The sequence below is a fragment of the Falco naumanni genome, chromosome 6 (assembly GCF_017639655.2).
Source record: "Falco naumanni isolate bFalNau1 chromosome 6, bFalNau1.pat, whole genome shotgun sequence".
Classification (NCBI taxonomy): domain Eukaryota; kingdom Metazoa; phylum Chordata; class Aves; order Falconiformes; family Falconidae; genus Falco; species Falco naumanni.
In genome coordinates, this window is record NC_054059.1 from 337,559 (window position 1) to 360,683 (window position 23,125).

General features: G+C 44.1%; 1 protein-coding gene across 1 annotated transcript; it reads left to right on the forward strand.

Moving 5' to 3' along the window:
- Window positions 1-85: 85 nt before the first annotated feature.
- Window positions 86-22,470, forward strand: FAXC (failed axon connections homolog, metaxin like GST domain containing). Its single transcript, XM_040599164.1, has 6 exons — window positions 86-407; window positions 883-1,018; window positions 5,951-6,147; window positions 14,505-14,722; window positions 20,422-20,538; window positions 22,064-22,470. The coding sequence occupies exons 1-6, from the start codon at window positions 133-135 to the stop codon at window positions 22,345-22,347; spliced, it is 1,227 nt and encodes a 408-aa protein (XP_040455098.1). The 5' UTR covers window positions 86-132; the 3' UTR covers window positions 22,348-22,470.
- Window positions 22,471-23,125: the final 655 nt, after the last annotated feature.

The window sequence follows — 23,125 nt, forward strand, 5'->3', positions numbered from 1 at the left end:
AGCGACGGCTGAGTGAGCCGCCGGAGCCGCCCAGCGCGGCGCGGCCCTCCCCGCAACCGCGGCTGGGCAGGGCAGGGCTGGCCGGGTGGGGGGCTCCGCGGCGCGGCGGGGGATGCGGGCCCCGGGCGCAGCATGCTGTGGGGGGTGGGCCTGGCGGCGCCCCGCTCCTGCGTGGCAGACCTGAGCCGCAACCGCAGCCTCTCGCTGGGGTGGTGCGCGGGGCCCGAGGAGCCGCCGCCCGCCCTCTATGGGGGCGAGATCGTCGCCTTCCCGCTGGCGGGCGGGGGCGCGGGCGGCACCATGGCGGCGCTGGGCTCCGACTCCTGGTGGAAGAAGACGCTGTACCTGACGGGCGGCGCCCTGCTGGCCGCCGCCGCCTACCTGCTCCACGAGCTGCTGGCCATACGGTGAGGCTGCGGGCGGCTAGCAGGACGGCGGGGGCGGCGGCGGCGGCGGGCCTTGCGGGGGCCGGGCGCTCCCCGCGGAGGGCCGGCGGTGGAAGCCGGGGGCGCGCTCAGCGCGGGGCCGAGGCGGCGCTTACCTAAGGAGGGAGGGCGGCGCGGCCTGATTTCTCTTTTTCGCTGTGTTTTTGCTATTTACCTGTTGGTTTTTTTTCCTCCCCCCCCTTACCCTTTGCAGCCGTGCAGGAGCCGGCTGGGGGCGAGCCCCGCCTGTCCTCCGCAGGTGGCCCGGGGCGGCCCTGGCGCGGCCCCTGGCGCAGGGCGGGCCGAGGCTGCCGCCTGCCACTGCGCGCTGAGGGCTCCTCGCTGCCGCAGCCCGTTCCGGCAAGGGGCGCGTGTTGCCTCGGGCGGGATTTCTCCGTGGGTGTGGGTGTTGTAGTCATGTTTTTCTTTTTTTTAAATTCAGTTTTGTTTTTGACAGGAAAGAGCAAGAGCTTGATTCGAAAGATGCTATCATACTGCATCAGTTTTCAAGGCCTACCAATGGTGTTCCAAGTTTATCTCCGTTCTGTCTGAAAATGGAAACTTACCTGAGGATGGCTGATTTACCCTACCAGGTACACGGTGCCATTTTCCTTTACATTGCAGCTCGCTGTAATTGTCTGAAATGGCAAGCAGGCATCCAGTCTCTTCTGCCCCCCAGTCTGTCTCGCCCAGGGAGACGTAAACATACACCTACAGCTAGGCGGGTACACCCAGTGCTTTCATGTCTCCAGTTAAATTTGGTGTGTAACCTTTAAAGATATGACTTGAATAAGATTGGTCTGGAATAGCTCTAGATTTAACTGGCAAAGCTGCATGAATGTTAGAAATTAACTTGGCTGAAATGGGAGAGTAGTCTGTAGTTTATATGAAGCTAAATAACGCCTCAAAACTGAAGCATAATGTTATTTGGTTTTTGAATTTCAGCATGCTAAAGAGATCAAGACTAGACAGCTGCAGCTTCATATTTTCATGGAGGGTATCTCTGTGGAGCTTTCCTGGGAAGACATGCGGGCCTTTTGCCTCACCTCCCATTGCTGGTGCTTCTGCCCCAGTGAAGGGAGACAGGATTGCTTTTAGAGGTCGTGAATACAGCTCATTAGTTGTGCCTGGGTCATTCTGTGCCATCTCCCCACAGGGGATGCAGCCTAAGCTGCTCCAGTGAATGAAAGCTGTGAGAACAGAAATTTGAATCTTAGCAGCATTGCCTCTTGGAGTCAAGGTTTAGTTGTGATGCTGCGAGTCTAGTGTGGGTGTTGTTACAGTGTTGGTAATCTGTACAGCATGCTGGCTCTTCGAAACGTGGGACAGGTTTCTTCTCTGTGTAAAGCATTGAGTGCATTTAAGATGATACAACAGTGGTGATAAATATAATGAGGATCATAGGTAGAAGAACTGTTGTTTGTTTTTCTTCTTTTCTCTGTTTTTTTCTAAGTGATGTAAATTTGGCAACTTTGTCTCAAAGAGGCTGAGCTGTGGGTAAGTTGCACGCTTACCCCACATGGGTTCAAGTCACTTTTTACTGCTGCATGCCAGGATGTTTGGAAGAATGTTTCGTTTATGTCCCTTCCCAAAGATAACACTGCACATTTGTGTGATTCAGGATGGAGTCGTTTAGACAGCTAATGCTAGGTGGAAGTGAGTCACCCACCTTTTTGGAGATAGAAGGATTTACGGATTTTCTGTACTGAAGGTCAGCATTGCTTTTTGGTGTTGCACCTTACTTTATCCCTGCTTGCTAGCTGTGAGTATACTAAGCTGGTGTAGATCAGCAGGACCGCCAAAAGCAACAGTCCTGCCTTCAGTGGCTCCTTGTCCTTTCCTGCATGTGCTTTTCTGCGCCAGATCAGGCTGGATCAGAGTATATTTGGTTTTAACCCAGCTCTGTCCCCTACATGCTCCATGTGCCACGCTGCAGGAGCAGGAGTGGGTTTTGCGAGTGCTGGGAGCACCAGGTTGCTGGTTTTAGTTGTGCTGGTTTATACGGGTTTAAGGTGTTTGTCAGGTTACAGACCCTGTATGCGGGGTTTTAGAGGTGAGTTTGGTGGAGCCAAGCTTATGAGCTAAGGATGCAACATTTTTTCCGAAAGAGGCAAATTCTGTTTTTATCCTTGTGTTAGGAGTACGGCACTGTGTTCGGCTCTGGCAGGTGGAGGAAGGTGTAGGTGCTACCATGGGATTAAGTGGTAGGGGAGCAGCAGGTAGCGGGAGGGGAGCCAGAAGGCAGTGCCATTCTCAGCTGGACTTACGAAGTTTCCTATGCTTGGACTACCTGGAGACTTTTACTTTGTTCCCTTGTGGCTGTCCTACCTGTAGGACACTGTAGGTGACGGAGCCATTGGGTGGCCGGGTGGCTGTGTAGGGGGTACGGCTGTCGCAGCATCAAACACTTCACTTTCCCGTGTGCCAGCAGGGACGTGATGGAAAAGTGCTGGCAATCTGGGTGGCAGCTGGTGCCAGGGCTCACCTCTGGAGACTTGCTGTGGTCGTAACCTTCCTGGAGAAGGGCTGCTTTGAAGGAAGGGTTGTAGAACAGTGAACAAAAGGCAGTGGGGTGGTCAGACTGATTTTACTCTTCCAATTCCTTGTGTTTATTATGGTACATCAGATTATTGAATAATGTGCTGTGTGTTACACAACATGCTTTAATGGCATGCGAGAAGCAGAATTGGGTGACACATTTTTACCTTACTGTCATCTGAATTTCTCCCAACAGCTGTGCTCTTGTAATGTGCTTATGTTTTCTTGAAGTTGCCTTTCTAGGTGTGAGTTCTCCATCAAAAATAATTTGGGCAGCCCCACCCCGGCTGGGTTGTCATAGTATCTACCTTTTTTTCAGAGCATTTATCTTCTTGATAAAGCTTGGTTTGAAAAGAGCCCATTTTGGGCACTTATTAGAGATCTTTTGGGTGTTCCTGATTCAGTCATGAATATGAAGAACTGACTGTTTATATAATCCGATAAGTAATTAGCACAGCAGAAATGTGCTGTTTTCATGCCAGGTCTTTGAAGATGGTGGCCTCCTTGGGAAGAGATATGAGTAAAAGAAAAGCATAAGCAGCAGTAATTGAAAATGTGGAACCTAATTTCTTCTGGATAGTACTATAAAATTACCCCAGAAGTGCCCTATGCCATTCTGTTTATAAATTCTGCTATAAATGAGGTTCTTGGGAACTCTTGTTATTGTTGCTTTGCAGATTGCAGTTCAATTAAATGTACTATGAGATATGAGGGAATGTTTTTGTTGGGTTTGTTTTAGTTTTTTAATGATAATTGTAGAATGGTTTGGGTTGGAAGGGACCTTAAAGACCATGTAGTTCCAAATCCGCTGCCTGCTTTGCAGCTGGAACAATTTTTAAGTGGAAAATTGATAAATATTTGATGGCAATCAGTAGCAGCCATAAGGATACCAAGGTTTTAAGCCTGAAAATACCCATTTGAGAACAGTGGATACAAGAACAGTATAACAGATTTGTTGGGAGACTAAGGTTTTCTCAGGTCTTTAAAAGATGTTTCCTATTTTGTTTAATAAACTATATGTAATGAAACATGAAAATGCTGTTAAGGCTTTTCTAAGTTTAGGTAAAACAACTTTCCTATGAGAATTTCAGCTCTCATTTGTGTTTTTGAGTGTAATATTATCGTGGTACTAACGAGTTTTTACATCATATATTTAATATATATCACATATATGAATTCAAAGAAATGAGCAGTTGAATAATAAGAATTTGCTTTTTTTCTAGGTTGCAAATGATATGGACTACAGTAATTGCAATATGCAGTAAACAGTATCATATCTAGCAGCTTGTGCAAAACATCAGTGTTTGTGCACAAGAAGGGAAATCCCCTACTGAAAGGGCTTAACCAAGATTAAGCCAGAATGTGCCATATAGACATGCTATGTAGTTCTTGAAAAAGCTTATGATTCTGTAGTATGAAAAATTATGGAAACCTATCAGTATGTCTGAGTGCTGGAAGAGCCTTTTTGATGAAGGTCTGGAAGGTGGAAGGATGGGGCAGTGCGTTCCTTTCAGTTTCAGATGTTCAGTAGTTTTCAGAGTTTCTTCCATGGACCAAAGTAATAACCCCCATGTCACCCCCATGTGCAGGCTGGGGGTGGATTCAGTTGCTTTATTCACCCACACAGGGATGCAGTAGATGAGATGTTACATAATCTGATGTCCTTACCATACTGTTTGTTTGGGCAGAAATCCCAGAAAAGTCTATAGCCAGAAGGCATTGCTTTCCAGTAGCGTTACCCATTTTGTCTGCTTTCATCAGCAAGGGAAAAGCCTCTGGGAATGGCCGCGTGTTCGTAGTGCATTGTACATCTGCGTTTTGTGCAGTAGCCAGAATGCTGTGGTCTCAGACTGAACTGGAGGTGCGTTCTGGTGTACACTCCTTGCTGCAAGAGGACCTTAATCCATCTTTAGTGGATTCAAGACAGGTAAATACATGAGATCCGAACAGGGCAATCCAGGACTGCTAACCCTAAACTGCCAGCAGTTAGGAGCTAGATCCTGAAATGTTTAGGGTGACTACCAGAGACTGAGTACAGAGCCTTTATTGTGAGCCTTTATGGCTTGGCTTCCTGACCTAGGATTTTTTCATTCTCTAAATAACAGGAATGCGAGGATGGGAATCACAGGAAAGGAAGGAGGTTCTGCCTTATGTCTCTGCCTTTGGGAGTAATAGAGAATTGAAGTCAAATGTCACATTTTGGCAGCCAGCAGTTCCTCTTGTGTTTGTCAAGATGAGGCATAAATTCTTTAATCTGTGTTTCATCTTCTCCAACTGTAAAATGGAGAAAATACATTGCTACTTCTGTGGGAACGCTATGCTGAGCAGGTAGACCAGTGTTCAACAACGCACTAGTGCTGGACTGATGCTGGGCTGGTGGAGACCCAATCGTAACAAGTGTGTCTGTAAATGTATGAGATTCTTAAGTTATGAAGTTGCAAAAGCATGTGTAAAGGCAGATTTCCATCCCGCTCATTGGGGCAATGATATGCCTTTCATTATATATGCTTGTGACTGGTTGAGATTTATCCTTGGAGGTAATGCAGCCATCTGAGATAGGTAGTGAATTAATCTTTATAAAGTACATTTAACCTGAAAACTGCTGCTCTATGCAGGAGCCAAAATTAATTGTGAATCCTGTGTTTAAAAACTTGTTTAGAATAATAGACCCGACTTTTGGGACATCTGAACATCTCCAACCCTTAAATAGTCTGAGTACTTGAATAATATTACATCATGTGGCAGCCAGCATAAACACGTGTAATACCTTGCAGGACCTGGGAAGAATTTTACCTGAATTGTCATATAGGGTAAAGCTGTTGCTCTGATTGAACAGCTACTATTCTAGAGTATTAATTTTTTTAAAAAAAGTTTGTTGGATAATGTTGCCTTTAGAAACACAGAAGAATATTTAAAAAGCTTTATTCTCATTGAAACAGAATCTGAAGGGCTTTTTTTGTCTGTCTGTTGGTTGCTTTTTTTCTTAGAACTATTTCGATGGAAAACTTTCCCCTCAAGGGAAAATGCCTTGGATTGAATACAATCACAAGAAAGTATCTGGCACTGAGTTCATTATTGACTTTTTGGAAGAGAAACTTGGAGTGAATTTAAATAAACACCTTGGTCCGCATGAAAGAGCTGTTTCCAGAGCTGTGACAAAAATGGTGGAGGAGCACTTATACTGGTAAGCTTGCATGGCAAGGCTGGCCGCGTTCTTGTGCTGTCAGATCTGTCCCTGTGCTTGTGCCTGGACGTGAATACTTACTTTCTCTTGCAGAAAGCTTGGGTACCCAATTATTAATTTCACCACTCTTCACCCTAGAAAACTGCTTCTTCTTTCTGCGTACGCTAGTATGAGCCGGGGGTAATTCCCCTGAAAAGTTGTCACGCTGTGTAAGCGCTGTGTAAGCAAGGTAGGGAGCTGGGTGCTTCGCCTGCAGCTTTGCAGAAGGGAGCAGTAGTGGGCTCTTCCTCCGTCCTGTTTGGTATGAACTCTGCCTTGTTAGTAAAGAGCAAAAAAATCAGGATGGCTGAATACATTTGTGGTTCGAGAGGTGCAGGGGAACAAATCCATTGTTGATAGTGAATCTGGGATATGGTGTTCTTACAGTTACTGATTCTAATTATCTGTGTGTGCCATTATGATATGAATTATTGCCTTTCCTGTAACACGGGGTATTCCTGTTAATAGGTCTTGTTGACAGTGCTGCCAATTGATAGGATACGCTATTAGTCCCAGTATCCTGAGAAGCTGAAGTATGTATATGAATGGAAAACATAAATAGAACCTTGCTGGTACTGTATGCATTTTACTGACACCTTTGAAAGTAATACCTGTGATTTCCACTCTCACTTCACATTTCAGTCCTTTTAAGTGCCTTTTTCCAGTCTGGATTCATAGAAGTAGCGGGTAGATGTGGCATCTTGGGTGCTGCATTGGCTGCCTTAGCAGGCACAAGACTTTTTCCCAATATTTGGGAAATACTGATTTCTAACATGCATTTAAGTCCTTGCTGTACTACGTCTTGCATTTATGTTGCACTTTTTTTCCCTTCAAAACAATGTGTGACTTAAAACAGGTAAATGTATCCAACTTTTCTTTCACCTTGTGATCAAAGATGAGCAGCAACATGTGTACATACAATTCTTCAAATAATTTTTAGTGTTTCCTGGAAACAATTTTAGCATTCAGTAGACAGATTTAAATTATGTGGTTTAGAAATGTAATCCCTACTTTCCAAGAAGTGTGACCTTCACCAGTTATATCCATCAGCAGTGCTGTAGCCTCAAAAACCTGATCCAGGCAGCCTATTAATGTAACTTTTTTTGTTGTTCGTGCACCCCCCCCCACGCCCCCCCTCCATTATTATGGCTGCTAAAGGCCTTTTAATCCCTTCATGCTTCATCTCCTTGCCTTAGTGTTGGTTGTTTCATGGTCAGTAGACTTAGCTGCTTTAAATGTAATGTTACAGAATCACAGAGTGGTCAGGCTTGGAAGGGACCTCCGGAGTTCATCTAGTCCAACCCCCTGCTAAAGCAGGTTCACCCAGAGCAGGTTGCACAGAGTCGCTTCCAGGTGGGTTTTGAATGTCTCCAGAGACGGAGACTCCACAGACTCTCTGGGCAGCCTGTTCCAGGGCTCTGTCACCATCAGGGTAAAGAAGTTCTTCCTTATATTCAGCTGGAAATTCCTGTGCTGCAGTTGGTGCCCATTGCCCCTTGTCCTGTCTCTGGGCACTGCTGAAAAGAGCCTGGCCCTGTTGTCTTGACACTCACCCTGAAGATATTTGTAAACATTGATGAGATCCCCTCTCAGTCTTCCCCAGGCTAAACAGCCCCAGTTCTCACAGCCTTTCCTCCTAAGGGGTGTGTTCTGGTCCCTTAATAGTCTTTGTAGCCCTCTGCTGCACCCTGTCCAGTAGTTCCGTGTCTCTCTCAGACTGGGGGGCTCAGAACTGGACACAGCACTCCGCAGTGCTGGCCATGCTCCTCCTAATGCACCCCGGGGTACCATTTGCCTTCCTGGCCACCAGGACACACTGCTGGCTCATGGTCAACTTGCTGTCCACCAGAATTCCCAGGTCCTTCTCTGTAGGGCTGACTTCCAGCAGGTCAGCCACCCTGTACTGGTGCATGGGTTATTCCTCCCTAGGTGCGGGATCCTATGTCTGCCTTGGTTGAACTTCATCAGGTTCCTCCCTGCACAGCTCTCCAGCCTGGCCAGGTGTCACTGAACGCAGAGCAGCCTCCTGGTGTGTCAGCCACTCCTCCCAGCTCCGTATCACCAGCAAACGTGCTGAGGGCACACTCTGTCCCTCCATCCAGGTCACTGAGGAGCAAGTTGAACAGGACTGGACCCAGCACTGACCCTGGGGCACACCGCTGGCCCAGGGCCTCCAGCCAGACTCTGCACCGTTGATCACAGCCCTCTGAGCTCTGCCATTCAGCCAGTTCTCAGTCCACCTCAGTGACTCACCTAACACACACTTGGGCTTATGTATGTGGATGTTACTGAGACAGTGTCAGAAGCCTCGCCGAGGTCAAGGTACACAACATCCACAGATCACCCCTTGTCTACCCAGTCAGCCATTCTATCATAGGCAGCTATCAGGTTGGTCAGGCGTGATTGCCCCTCAGTGAATCCTTGTGGACTGTTCCTAATGACCTTCTTTTCCTCCATGTGCTTAGAGATGACCTCCAGGGTGAGCTGTTCCATCACCTTTCCAGGGATGGAGGTAAGGCTGATGGGCCTGTAGTTTCTTGGGTCTGCCTTCTTACCTTTTTTTGAAGACTGGAGTGACATTACTGATGAGAAATTTAAACTGCTGTTGTGTCTCAATTACAAATTGCGCTTTCCTCTGTGAAGATGTTGCCTGTCCATCCAGGCTCCCTCTGAGCTGACTTGGCACTGCTGGGTGTGACATAGGGGAGCGCAGGGTACAGGTATGGCAAATTCAGGCGCTGACCCACGGAGGTAGCATTGAAATGAGTGGACAAAGCTAGACCAAGTAAGAATAGAGATGTGCGTGCCTGGCTGTATATCCCCGTTGCCTTTCCTGTTTAGTCACACAGTTGAGTTTCCCCAAGGCATGTATATTTGCTGCAGTGTAGTAACATACCCAACTGTAAGTCTTATTGTATGTCCCTGCTGTGTGGCTGTACCAGAGGCTTGCTATATTGGTGAGGTTACACCATGCCAATTCTCTGTACTGGGCAAAGCCTGAGCTATGAGGCATTACAGTTGTACTGCTGTAATTCCTGGATAACAAATTTGACCATCCTGTAGTTACACCAAAATAAAATCAGTCTAGGACTGTGTTTCTCCCTGACAACATTGCATCTGTGGTTGTGGGATTCCTTCACATCAGTCCCTGAACCTCCCCACTTCCCACCAGCAACTTGGGGTTTGTTCATGGTGTCCTCAGGTCCCACAGTGAGGAATTTGTAACTGTGGTTGCCTTTCTTCAGAGTAAGGTTTATAAAATCAAGCCTCCAAAGCAGTGATATAAAATGTGATTCATACTGTTACATTGCCAGTAGCATGCAAAGTAGCTTCATCATAAATAAGTAATACTGTAGTACGTTTATCAAACAAAGCAGCAAGGTACATCCTGTGGTGTGCTGTCTCTGGATGGAGCTAATCCTGGCAGGTGCTCAGCATTTCCTCCTGAAATGTTTAGCTTTTGCCAAGGTAATTGCTCATCTTAACCAGTTAGTGCCTTTTACAGGTGGAAGTTGCTGCTCTGCCTGGAGTTGAGCGCAATGCAGGGCTGTTGTGAACCTCGGCTTCTAGACACCCTGCCTCTGCCCCAGTGGTGTCAGGGGTCAGGCAGAAAGACAGCAAGCAAGTGAACATACTTATTTATGTGTGGGGACTAGAGCGTATTTCTGAGATGCACAAGACTGATGTGGAGCTGGTGCTAGAGCTCCTGTCCCTGGAGAATGCCGTAACTATTAGGCTTTTGGTATTTTAAATTGGCCAAAGAAGAAAGTTTGCTAACCTGAATGGGTGTTGGGCCAAGTCAGCAGAAGAGATGGGAGGAGACCAATTTTGTGGCTCTTGCCCCAGGTCTGGGATCTGCTGCAGACCTCTCATCAGCTGAAGGGTTGCCCTGGGTCACCTCCACTGCTTGCAGCAACGCACGGGCCCTCAGAAACCGGCAGGGCATCCACAACCACCGTCAGGATGCCTTGAGATTTTGATATATCTGCAGTATGTCAGTGGGATTAGACCTCAGTGTAAGGATGTCCCATTCTCACATCCTTCTGGTGCTGCATGCTGGGCTTGGCAGCACTGCTGGCATTCAGTCCAGGCAGGTTCTGGTGCCTGGAGGGCAAGCAGGCACTGCGAGGTGCTTTCTGGCACTTGAGTCTCGGGAGAGGGATCTTGGGCTGGAGACACTGAAGTGCTTAGTGAGAACCTAAAGCCTTGAATATGTAGCTTAACGAAGCTAACCCGTTAGATTGGTTTAGCTGTATTGTCAAACACAACCTTAGTGATTTATGAGTGTGTATGCGTGTGTATATGTATGTATACACATGCACATATGTACTTAACTCATTTCTTGCTTTGTCTTTCAAGAAAACCATGTAAACGTTGCGTATGTGATGAGTGCTTGAAGTACAGGAAAAACATGGTATGAGAATACAAATGAATCTGACTTTGGTCAGTTTTGAGACTTGCCATGTATTAAACATAAAATATGTTTATGATATAAATATGTTTAAATACAGCAAGCCAGTTGTAAAAATGATGTCTCTCCTGCTATTAATGATGATGAGGCTTGAATGCTGCTGGTGGTTTAAAAGCCAGTTGCTCTGGGAAGTTGCACAGCAGGTGGGGTTTCTGCAGCTGATTGTGGAATGAATTTGTTATAATCCTTCTGTGTATCAAGAAATTCCAGTCTGCACAGGTTCAGATAGGAAAAATAACCCCCAGTTCACATCCTTGCCTTGTTGTTTAGGCAGTTTGGAGATAATCAGGCAAGCTGCTGTTGATGAGTCACTTTTTCAATCTCCTCTCCTGATTTATGTATTGAGGCCAAAGCTGCTGTTACATTTAGATTTAAGATTTGCTTTACCCCCATAGCATTGCTCTTTAATGCATTGTTGTTTTATTTATACTCTATGATTTGTACAGATGTGCTGGCACAAATGGGAATGTTAATGTTTCCCAAAATGCTTAGTTTAGGCCAATATTTAAAATAATTATGTCATCCTGTAAATACTAACTGTAGTTTAAAATGTGTAATTATGCTGAAGTAGGTAATGTAGACTACCTGATTTTTGGCATTTGCTAACCTTTTGTAGTGTTGATAATACTTTAGTGATGTAGTCTGAGCAGAGGGGTCAGCGGGTGGGATTAAATGCAGAGGAACATGGTTTGGTAGGAAGCACGGGGTAATGAACCTTTGAATAGAATTCTTTTAACAAAGTATTTGTAAAGCGACTTTAAAAAGTGCCTGTAACTGCCTCTCTGAACCTGAGCCTACTTTTTTCTTTGCTTTTGTGTGCTCAGAACCATAGCGTTTTAGAAGTAAACTCTGTGGTTGTCTATTTAGCTGCCTTTGTTGCCCATGTAAATTTGAGACTTGGGACATGTGACAACTTTACTCATTCAAAGTGACAAGCAGATGTTTTAAGATTGTGTCTAACAGTTTAGCCTAAGCAGGATTACCTAAATCCTGTTCAGTTCTGCTCTTCCTGTGCTGCTCTCCTGATCGTTAAGCACTTGATCTGATCTCTCCCTCTTCCAGACCCAAAGACCGTCTCTCCCAGAGCAAGCGAGCGCTGGAGAAATGTACTTTTGCTTTAAAGTATAGGCTAATTAGCTTTGTGGGAAACCTTGTTCATCCTGTCTCATGAAATTAAAACTATCCTGGATGTGGTTGATATTCTCAGTGCTGTGCCAGCTCACTGAGTTGGTTGGAGTGAACAATAGTGATAGCAAGTCCATAGGGCTGAATTAGACTTGTATAAGCTGGGGTGACTTTTAAAAAATGCTGCAGTGGAGTTTCCTCTCATTTTCTGTTTTGTTTTGGCTTCTTTTTCTTGTTGTCATCTCTCTCCATGCCCAGACCTGTTGTCCTAAAGCAACCAAGTTGTGTTGTAGGGTTGCTGAGTGAAGCCAGTCAGGTGTGTGCTGGGGAAGGAGGGGCTTTACAGCGAGACACACAGCAGTGCTCTCAGAAAGCAAGTTTTATATATAGTTGTATATAAGTTTTGTAGCTTATTCAAGTAATAAGTAACTTACACATATAGATAGTACTTGTAATTGTTTCGCAGTGTTTGCATCAAGACTGGAGTTTTTCTTCCTATTCAGACCTGTATCTGCTTAAGGGATCCTGTCCTTTCCCAGGCCCATGAGGCGTCACTGCTGCAATGTTCTGCTTTATGGAGTGCCCTTACACTTTCAGCAGTCTTTCCATCCTTCTTAAATCCTGTTTTACCTTTGTTCCTAGACCAAGGCAGTCTCCACATCTTCTAGCTGAAGTTACTACTTCTGGAGTTTCAGTAGCTGTTTGCTCCTGTGCTTGCTGGCTTCATGTTCCCCCTTTTGTGCTGATGCCTCTCACTAAATCTGGCTTTGTTTCAAACTCTGCTGTGCTGAGACCAGCCCAATGACTTCAGTTGATCCATCCATTCTGAAAAACAAGGATTGTGCAGAACACCCCCATTTGACAAATGAAGCGTGTGAAATGTCAGCAGTGTGCTTTTGTCATATTAGTACAGTGCAAGAGGTTGTGGAGAAACCTGTTGAGGATAAAAACCATCAGAAACATAGCAGGTGCATTCTTGTTCTTCACTGTTGTGCATTTGCAGCAAAACCCGCACATGCCTCACTGTTATGACTTTAATGAAATCAATTTGAGCAGAAAGCATTGTCCTGCAGTGGACAATTTTTAATAGAATTAAAATGCCTTTCACCCACTCTGTTAGGAGCATTCTAAATTTAAGCTGTGAATAGATTTTTTTTTTTTCCAGCTGTTGTGCCAAATATTCTCCTTTTACCTCATCTCATTAGTAATTCAAATAAAGAATCTGTGAAAACTTAAAGATTAGAACATTTTACTGCCGTAAAGGTGGTTTTTCTCTGATAGTGGTGCTGAATTCAGCTTCTGTTTATGACATACAGGGGTTTGATAAAGCATACATTTTAAAAAAAATAATCATAGGAGTTTTCCAGGAGATACTGCTTTGGTTTGTGTTTTTCTTTCTTGAATTAGGCGATCCATATCGGCACTAAGGAAATTATGTGCAATTAGAAATACGTTCAATGATAAAACTCGTTACCAAAGTGAAAAAAAAAAATGGAGCTCTGGTCATATTTGAAATGGAAACATTTGGTTATTAAGTTAATATTTAACATAATTGAGTATATGAACTTGCAACTTCCGATAATTCAGATTTTCAGTCTAGCTTTGCTTCTAGTCTATCATGTCTCCATGAGCTTGTTTTCCTATGTTCTCACCTATGTAAATCCATTTTTAGATTTTTCAGTTTGGAAACTGCTACAAACATAATGGAATATGGATCTGAACTCCCAGTGTATCTGAGACGCTGTTGGTTTCACATGTTTGTCATGTCTACTTTGAGATGTCTTTAGCCCTTTTTTGAACATCCCTTGAACTTGGTGACAAAAGTCATACGGTCTTTTTGGTTTTCTTGTAATGTCAGAAGATGCTAGATACTTATAAAGCTAATGTTTCTTTTTTCATAAATTTCTTGAGTAGCAACAGCAACAGATCAATTTTTTGTTTGCCTATGATAGTAGGAAAGAACAAAAATTCATATAGGAAACAAAAATTTCAACTTGTAAGACAAACTTTTATAATACCAGCTTTCAAAAGAATATATTTGACATTAAATAAAGATGAAGTACAACAGATCCCTTTAGAAATGTGACTCTCATAAAAATTAACATTTTGAAGAGAAGAGAAAATACAGGAGAAAACAAACCCAATGACACCACCCCCCCCTTCATTGTTTAACGAATATTTTAAAGATTGTGTCATTGTTGGTTTGAGGTGAGCAGAGATCCTCTGAAAAATGACTGCTGCAGTGTTTACGTTGGGGCAGAGTTACTGCTTGGCTAAGTTTCAGCAGTATCGCAAGCAAGAACAACAGACTGCTGGGAAATACTGGTTTCTTTGTGGGCTGTTGTTTTCCCCAGGTCTGTGCAGTCGGTTATCTTTAGCTAATAAATCCTTTTGGCACTGCATTTCGTTATGTGAGTTTAGCAGAATTCGGCAGCTTTTATTTTATATTTCAATGTGAATCTCATTTTCTCTTGAAGTGGTTAATGATTTACTGAGAGGATAAGCACTGGGCAGTCTGCATAAGCATTGCAAAGTCAGTTTCTCTGCTGTTGCTCTTGCGTTGGATCAGGGTCTACTCTTTACTGGAAACTACCTCTCCATCAAGGCGGTGAGCACTCGGCGTTAAGAAAGCTTGCTGCCTAACCTGTCTGTGAGCCTTTGCAGGGTGGTGATGGGCTGTCTGGGTATTGCACCACTATAACTTATTTTTGCATCCTTCTAGGACTTTAGCTTATTGCCAATGGGTGGAAAATCTTCATGAGACGCGAAAGATGGTTTCACTTTTTGGCCCCTTCAGTGACTTGCTGAAGTGGATCCTCTGTCATCTGACCAAAGGGATCGTGAAGCGGGAAATGTATGGCCATGGCATTGGCCGCTTCTCGGAGGAGGAGATGTACATGCTGATGGAGAAGGACATGCGGACTCTAGCAAGCCTCCTGGGTAATGTACAGCAAATTAGGCATTCTCTTTTGTTCATAGCTTGCTGTCCACAGGATGAAATTGACTGTGAATGCTTCCTGGCAGCATGATCACATACACAAATAATCTGATTTTGTCAGTAGGTAGAGTCTACACTGCTGCTGTCTTTCAGTGCCACCCAGATTCTGGCAGGGACAGTTTTTTTCCCCACTGTTTGCTACTAAATTGTGTCTCTAGAGGAGAGAGGTAAGTGGCTTTCTTCTCTGAGCACCGGGTATGTGTATCTAGAGGAGCAGAACGTGGTCTGTGATTTTTGGAAGAGCATTTTGCTATGTGAGTTTAGGAGAACGTAGTGTTTAGTTCTGCAAATGAAACCTCTTACTTATGTTTTGGGGTTGTCTCATTTTTTCTACATTGGACTCATGGCTGTCTGATAGATTGTTATGAGGCTGCCATTTGAAAACCCTTTGCAGATGTTACTTTGAACTGGATTTTGTTGTATTTTGTTGGTGTTGGCAGCTTTATTCAAAGCTGCTAGTAGGAGATGGGTCTTTGTTGTCAAAACAGGTGGGTTTAGGCTTCTTGGTTGTCATGGGTGGATCCCATAGGGTTAGCCTTAAGGTTGACCTCACTTAGCTAGAACCACATGAGCATCATTTCTGTTGTGCGGCTCAGGCTGAAGTCTTTATTGGGGCTGTTGACACTGTGCTTCTTGCCTTGCAGCCTGCTGAGAGCTAACTGTATTGTGCTTCTGTGTAAAATCTGCATTTTGAGGAATTGGTTTGGGCAGTTTGTCGCTTCCCTTGAGCTTGTGTCTCTCTTGTACAAGGAATGAAGAGAGGTGGTACCTGTGTGGCTGTTTTGTTCCTCGTTATGGTTGCTTTGAAGAGGCGGCTGAGTGGAGGGCAGGAGGGATGCCTCCCTGCCCTGTGCTCTGGGCAGAGGACATACTGCACATGCTCTAAATAGTTAAGTGTGGAGTGGATGGAGGGAGCAAAGTGAAGAGAGCCCAGCAGAATGCAGAAACAGAGTGTTTGCTGAGAAGGGGAAGGAAGAGAGATGCTTTTCCAGGGTGTTTGGGAAAGGAAGATACTTACAGGAGACCTGAATGGGGCTGTGTAGAGTTTTCTGTAACTGTGTTCTGAAGCAAACCTGCCACGTTGCTGGATTGAGAGCAAGGTGGCAAAAAGACATGTGATGAACAGGCACAGTAGGCAAGGAGAAGAGCTCTTCTGACGACTCCTCTTCTGTCAACACTTTCTCATGCTGCATTTTATTTGTCAACAAAATATTAACAAAAAAAGGTTGCCTATTCTAGTGCCTCTTCAAAGAAAACCTGGTTTTGGAGCTTAAGAGGTCCCTTTTCTTTCTGGGGTAGGAAGGGAGGGAGCAGCTCAGTTTATAAGAGGAGGTCCGGGCACATCTGCTGCAGAGCTGTGGCCAGCTCAAGGTACCCTTCAGCTGTGGGACTGCTGTTGCCATAGCTTTGAGGTTGGCACTGCATGGCTCCATGTATGCTGCAGAGAGGAATGGGGTGGAGAGGACCTGGAGCAAGTTTAACCTGTGACTTGGGAGCTCAGCACAGCCCCCTAGTTCTGGCTAGACGATGCTTGCAGGCTGAATGGAGCAGCAGTGGATGTATCTATGCTAAAGTTATCCCTGTCTGCTGAGAGTAGACGTAGTCTTGAAGAGAAAACTGAAACGTGTTCCCAAGTATCTGTGTAAGTCTCTTGGTTTGCTTATTTGAAGTCTGCATTATTCTGTCTCTGGAGTCTATACTGACACTCAGATTTGTAAAGTTTTAGGTTCAAAGGGATTGTTATATCATCTAGACAGATCTCTGAATTGCACTGCTTGATTGCTGTCTTGAGGCCTGTGTCTTTGTTTTTTTTTCTGGCTGAAGTATGTATCTTTCTAAAAGGTATCCAGTTTTAATGATGAGATTTCAGCAGGTGGAAATGCCATCACTTTCATTAGTAATTGGTGACAGATGTTAGTCACCATCAAAATCTATTCAAAATCTGGCCTGTTGCAAATCAGACTTTGATTCCAGGCCTGCAGGCAAGTGCTCCTCCTAGTTCTTTCTCTGTCCTTGGGTAGCCTGGGTCATCTCCTTGTGCAGGTAAATTGTGTAATTACATAGTTTCTTACTGTTGTTTTTGGTGGGGAAAATCACTGGAAATCCTCAAGGATAAGATGTTTTCTTCACTATATCAACTTTTTTTTTTTTTTAGTTGTATGATACATATTTTATCAGTAGAGGTTTTATTTTTGCTTCCAGATTATTGATGAGAATGTTGTATCTTGAGTACTTCAAAAAGCCTTGATGGGCATCTGCGGCATTCCTGTTATTTTACTATATTGCCAGCTGAGTATTTTGTATTTTTTTCATCTTCCCCTCTGAAAAGGATGTCGGATCAGTCAGTGTGCTGTTAAGTGAATCATTGTATTTGCCCTTTTAATTATTGGTGCCTTTGTCTACTTTTCTGTAATTGCCTTGATTTTTCATTAACATCAGCATGATCAGTTTTTTGCCTGCCAGGTCTTTATGGTTGAGTCTAGTTAAACTGTGGCCTCCAGGTAGTATCCTGAGACGGGGACAGGGAGTGGGACAAGGACTTACAGCCTGACTGGGCTTGCCTATTTCACAGGGCGAAGGAGAAGTCAACTTACTGCCTGCCCAAAGATCTTTTTAAGATTCCCCTCCATGTATATGTGCCTATATATATTTTCCCAGAAGAGGAAGTAGTTGGGATTTTGGCTGTTAATTAGGGGGCAATCTTAAAGAGCTTCAAAAGGATGCCTGTCATGCAGAATAACTGCACCTAACAAACTGTAACTGTCAGTTATCATGCATATCAGATTAATGCTCCCCATTTTTTAACAGAGACCATTCACATGGGAAGAATAACTTTTAAATTCCAAGAGCTGCTTCCAGAGAATGATGACTTGGCAGCTGCCAGGTCTTGTGATGCTCATTTTGATATTCCCAGTCATATTATGGGTGCTTTTTTTCTTTCTTTTTAATTTCTGAGAATCATTTTTCCTTCTCCTGTGTACCTATTTCCCTAACAGACTCTTCCAGATCTCTTATAAACACGGAAATTGGAACCAACCCTCCTGTGATGGATCAGCCTGCCCCATTGGTATCAGCTTGCTCTCTGTCATACAGTCTTTAAACCACAAACATAATATCCTTGTGTTATAGTAGTTCCCTACTATGCCTGGTAGTAGTGTAAGGAAGTGGGGGGAACTGGGCATATGAACTAGCAGTATATAAAAATATGTGTTTGGTAATTACTTAAAAGATGCAAGTGAGTGAGCAGTGCCCGTAAATCTGTTGGTGCCCTGTCAGCTGTCTGCCTGCCTCAGGCATTTGGGTAAGTGGGGATTTTGAGTAGGGAGTTGCAGGGCAAGCAGCAACTTGAACCAGCTTCTGAAAAGCATTTGATGTTTTGTGGAGGGCAGGGGTGCTCAGAGCTGAAACACAGAGGTGGGACTAACCTGAACATGATCCTCTAGTGTTGAAATGTCCCACAGCAGCCTCTGTGGGCTGTATACGCTGCTGTGGAAGGGTGCAGGTAGGTATCTTGCTGGGGTTTCTTGACACAGTGCTGAAGTAGCTGCTTTTGAATCCTCTGTTGCATGCATTTGTAAATAGCAGGGCTGTGTGCCTCTCTCTTCCTTGGGTAGTATAAATTTGATCCAAGTCCAGTGTGACCAGATGATTGTTTCTGTTGGATTAACTAAGGGATGCAGAGAGGTGTTCGAGATGATGAGCACAACGGCAGCCTGGATGCTACCAGGTGCTGTGTATTTTGGCGTGAAACTAGACACTGAGAGATACCTGGTCTGTCAGAAAGTCTTCTGGAAAAAAGTTGCACTAGAAGTTTTGGGAACAGATTGGAACTGGTAGAAGGAAATGTGCATGGAGGCCATGTTACATGGTGCAGGGTGACCTAAAACCAGATTTACAATTTAATGGAACCACAGTTCTTTTTTCCTATCCCCTTTGTTTCCACACATGTGAAGGTGTGGGGTGTTGTGCCTGGGGAACAATTGTATTTGCAAAAGAGTGGGATGGTTTAGCCCTTAATCACTGCCTGCCTTAGTTGTAGCAAGATGGGAACGGTAGTATTACTTCCCAGCACATCATTGCTATGGATCGAGTCTCAGACCCAGTTTAGAGTGCAAAGTACCTAGTGTTGGCATGTAACTGTGGTTTGGGGACCAATTTTAGAGCCGTGTTTGAGACTGATGAATTCTAGGCATCACATAAATACTGGAAAGACACAACATTTACCCTGTACATAGTTTTCAAGCAGTAGATTGATGCAACTGTGAAAGAGCTGGGGAGAGTTAACTCCATGTTAACATTACATCTGACAGGCTAGTGGAGGTTATTGTTATTGGTTATTCCTGAGCGCTGCTTTCCTACACTATTGTACAGGGGGATGACAGCATATGTTATACTGTACTCTGGAATTTGATGCATTTTACTGCTGGACAGTTTTTCTAAAGTCAGTCAATAACCTTAACATTTAATAACTTGCTGAATTACAGGCAGCTTATATTGGGCAGGGGAAGAATGTCCCAGGGAGATGGGATAACTGGATTTGGAGAATTCAGTTACGTACCACACTTAAAAGAATTTATAGCATTTTGTGCCAAGGCATGGACAGTGCAACCGTCTAACCTGATCTCTGCAATACTGCATGTTTCATCTGTGTGCCCTATGTCCAGTCTTTGCTCCAGGTTTTGTGCCTGTGTTGAGGAAACAAGTTTACACTGGATGTTTCTTTGCAAACAGTGGCTTTGAAATGTGATTTTCTTCCCTGTCTTAGGTAGTTGTCCATCTCTTTGTGCTGTGGTGGGCACTTAAGACCATCATGGCATTGAGGTGCCCAGAGAGGTAAGCAGAATAGCACTGTGGAGCAGACATGTCCCACCTCTGGACCAGGCACAAGCTGCTGCTGTTTCACTTGCCTGCCTGATGTGCCTCTGTTTGGTCCCTGTTAGGTAGAAACCAGTGTTTGGGGGTGGGGGCACTGCACTGGTGGTGTGTGAGAAGAGCTGTTCACTCCTGCCTATGTCTTTGTCCTCCTCCTGGAGATGCAGGTCATTTCTGAGCAGTCACTGCCAATTTGACTGCTGCATCAGTTTCAGCTTGAACAAATGGTGGGAGAGGAAGGTTTTGGGTATGACTTTATTTTTGGTGTGAGCAGATGGGTAACCTGAAACTGGATCTGCGTGCACAAGAGATACAGGCTGCCCAGATCCTTTCAGCAAGTACATTCATGATTTTCAGCCATGGTTGAATGATTTTAGGGTTGCACTAGAGGAGAAAATCATGCTTTCAGGCATCTGCTGGCTGCAGAGAGGATTCTAGATGCAGAAAGTTGTAGTGCAATGTGTATGTGCTGCCAGCTGTGACAAGCAGAGGATGTTACTTGGGCAGTGGTGGCTCTGTAACTAGTTATAGAATTGCTGAGCACAGAGGAAGCTACAGTAAGAGATTTCACCTGCTGAACAGGTGAAAAGCAACAGCTTTTGAAACCTATTCAAAGTTGAATCCCTGCCTTTGAATGAGTGAACCTTTTCAACTCAGTGATTTCAATTTAAAAAAATGCTAAAGATGTAACCAGGGAAATTTTTTTGTTTTTCTTAGCTGGGGGGAGAAGTGACATCCATTTGAGAAATATTTGCTGTTGTATTTACAGGTGACAAGAAATACATTATGGGACCAAAAGTTTCCACTGTTGATGCCACTGTATTTGGGCATCTGGCCCAGGCAATGTGGACACTACCAGGGACTCGACCAGAGAGACTAATCAAAGGTAAGAAAGCTTAAGTGACCTCTGATGAAAAACTGTTGGTGGTATTTGCCATGTTTCAACTTGGAGCACTTTGTAAGGACATTTGGATTGATTTGCTTCAACTGCATCGCAGGCTGTTCTTGCCTTTGATGTAGCATTTGTATCCTGTAATGTTTCCTCTTAAAATTCTTGTTTGTTTAATGTTCTACATGGTAATTATTTCGGTTCCTGTACTTGATCTTTTCCCTATTTAACATAGCAAAGACTGAATGCCTCTAAGGGATGAATGCTTGGTAAAGTACAAGGAAGACAGAAGCACAGGCCGTGAGCCAGATTCTGCTGAACTGAGTAGTTTTGTTGATGGTAGAACTGCAAGTGCTATTGTTCTACTGAAATTACAGCCTTTGTTGTTGCTGAAGATGCTGGGCAAGGAACGAAGAAGTCCATCCTGACTTTGGAGTCACTGTGTTTTTGCATGAGTTGGAAACCAACATACTCCTCCCCTTGAAACACTTTTTTTTTTTTTTTTTTGGGGGGGGGGGGGGAGTGGTATAGATGTGAAAGTATCTTCTCAGATTAAAACTGCAGTATGAAAAATGGGAAGGGCTAAGGAGGAAAAGGATGTGAAATAGGTGTAAAAGGAATGAATCTGTCTTGTAGATCTACTCTGCAGGAGTGCTACTAAAGCAACAGTTAGGAGGTACAGACTTGCTCATTATTAAAACTGAGGAAAAAATACTTGAGATGAGGACGTAAGTATTGTCTGTATAGTTCTTCCCCTTGATGTCTGGGGAATCATAGATAAAACCCTGAAGGATCCATGGCTTTCAAGAAGGATACTAGGTTTGTTGAACAAGTTTGTCTCTAATGAAAAGGTGGTAATGATGCAAATACCTAAGCAGTATGGATGATTCTTTGTACCCATCCACCTACTCATGTGATGGTGATATGGGTTTCACATACACGTTGCCTTTCATATAATCTTGTTTTTTTGTTCTTTGAAGTTTTCTGTAATTTATTCTCTAAGCACACTCTAAGCATACATATATGTGTAAACATAAGACGTAAGAAACTAAGGCTAGGAACATCAGGGGTGATCAGTAAGCATATAAATTTAAAAATATGAATTTATCTTGCAGACAACGCTGCCATCTGGTGGTGGAACCCCCAAAATCAGTGTATCTATAGGATCAAATTTTGTCTTTAGAAACCAGGTTTCTGCAAAATCATCAAGAATTCTACTGTGAAACATTTACAGTATTAGTGTCTTGTTTTATTTCTGTAGAGGTTGAATTTGGGATAGTTATTTTGCTGTGTACTTTGATGCTTATTGCAGTGTAACCCTTGTATGTATATTGTTAATAAGTATTTTAAGTTACATGAAAGTTACAAACAGCTGCTAAAAGGATTGATGGGATCTTGGAATTTTGAAACCTTTTTGGCAAGAACCTGCACAATTTGTTTCCAAACAGTTTCTGCATTAGAAGTTGAGTTAAAGCATTGTTGACTGGATGTATTTACTGGAGTCTGTTGTGCTGTGTTGCAGGAGAACTGATTAACCTTGCTATGTATTGTGAAAGAATAAGGAGGAAATTTTGGCCAGAATGGCACCATGATGATGATAACACTTTGTATGAATCTGAGGAAAGCAGTGAAGCAAGCAAGACTTACTCCCCTTTGCAGGACTTCAGTTTTTATTCAAGGACAGAAACATTTGATGAGGAAGGGAACAGTATTTCTCAAACTCCTGACACAGATTACACTGGACACTCCCTCTTTGATTCAGATGTGGACATGGATGAGTACAGAGATCATGAACAATGCAAGTGATGTGTACAAGCATCTCCCATTTTGCAGAGAAGCTGTTTCTTGGGATCAGTTTTACTTATTTTCTCCTTCAGGTCAGCAGGAGGTTTATACCACTTTGGAAGAGACCATTGCGCTTGGCTAAGCTGTCACGTGCTACCTGGACTATTTCAACTTTATTTCATTTTGTGTAACTGTTCAGGTGGAACCAAGGTAAACAGTTGTTTAAAACACACACGGGCAAATGGAAGGTCCAGAGGGCAACAGGACCGGACCTTTCAGTCTACATTTTTGTTCACATTTGAAACCACGTACCACAACCAGGTGGGACAGACCTCTGGGAAGTGGAACATTTGTCAGAGCTGGTTTGTGTTGATATCTTATCTTTACAAGAATGGACTGAGGACAAATATGGAAGAGGGATGACTGGCACACCATTCTCCCATCGAAGAAAATGTTTGATGCTGTTATTGAAAAGGACCTGAGGGTCTTGGTTGACAGCTGGCTGAACATGAGCCAGTGGTGTGCCCAGGTGGCCACCAACAGCATCCTGGCTTGTATCCGAAACAGCGTGGCCAGCAGCACTAGGGAAGTGATCATTCACCTGTACTGGGCACTGGTGAGGCCGCATCTTGAATTCTGTGTTCAGTTTTGGGCTCCTCACTACAAGAAAGACATTGAGGTGCTGGAGTGTGTCCAAAGAAGGATAATGAGGCTGGTGAAGGATCTGAAGCACAAGTCCTATGACAAGCAGCTGGGGGAACTGGGGGGGGGGGGGGGGTTAGTCTGGGGAAAAGGAGGC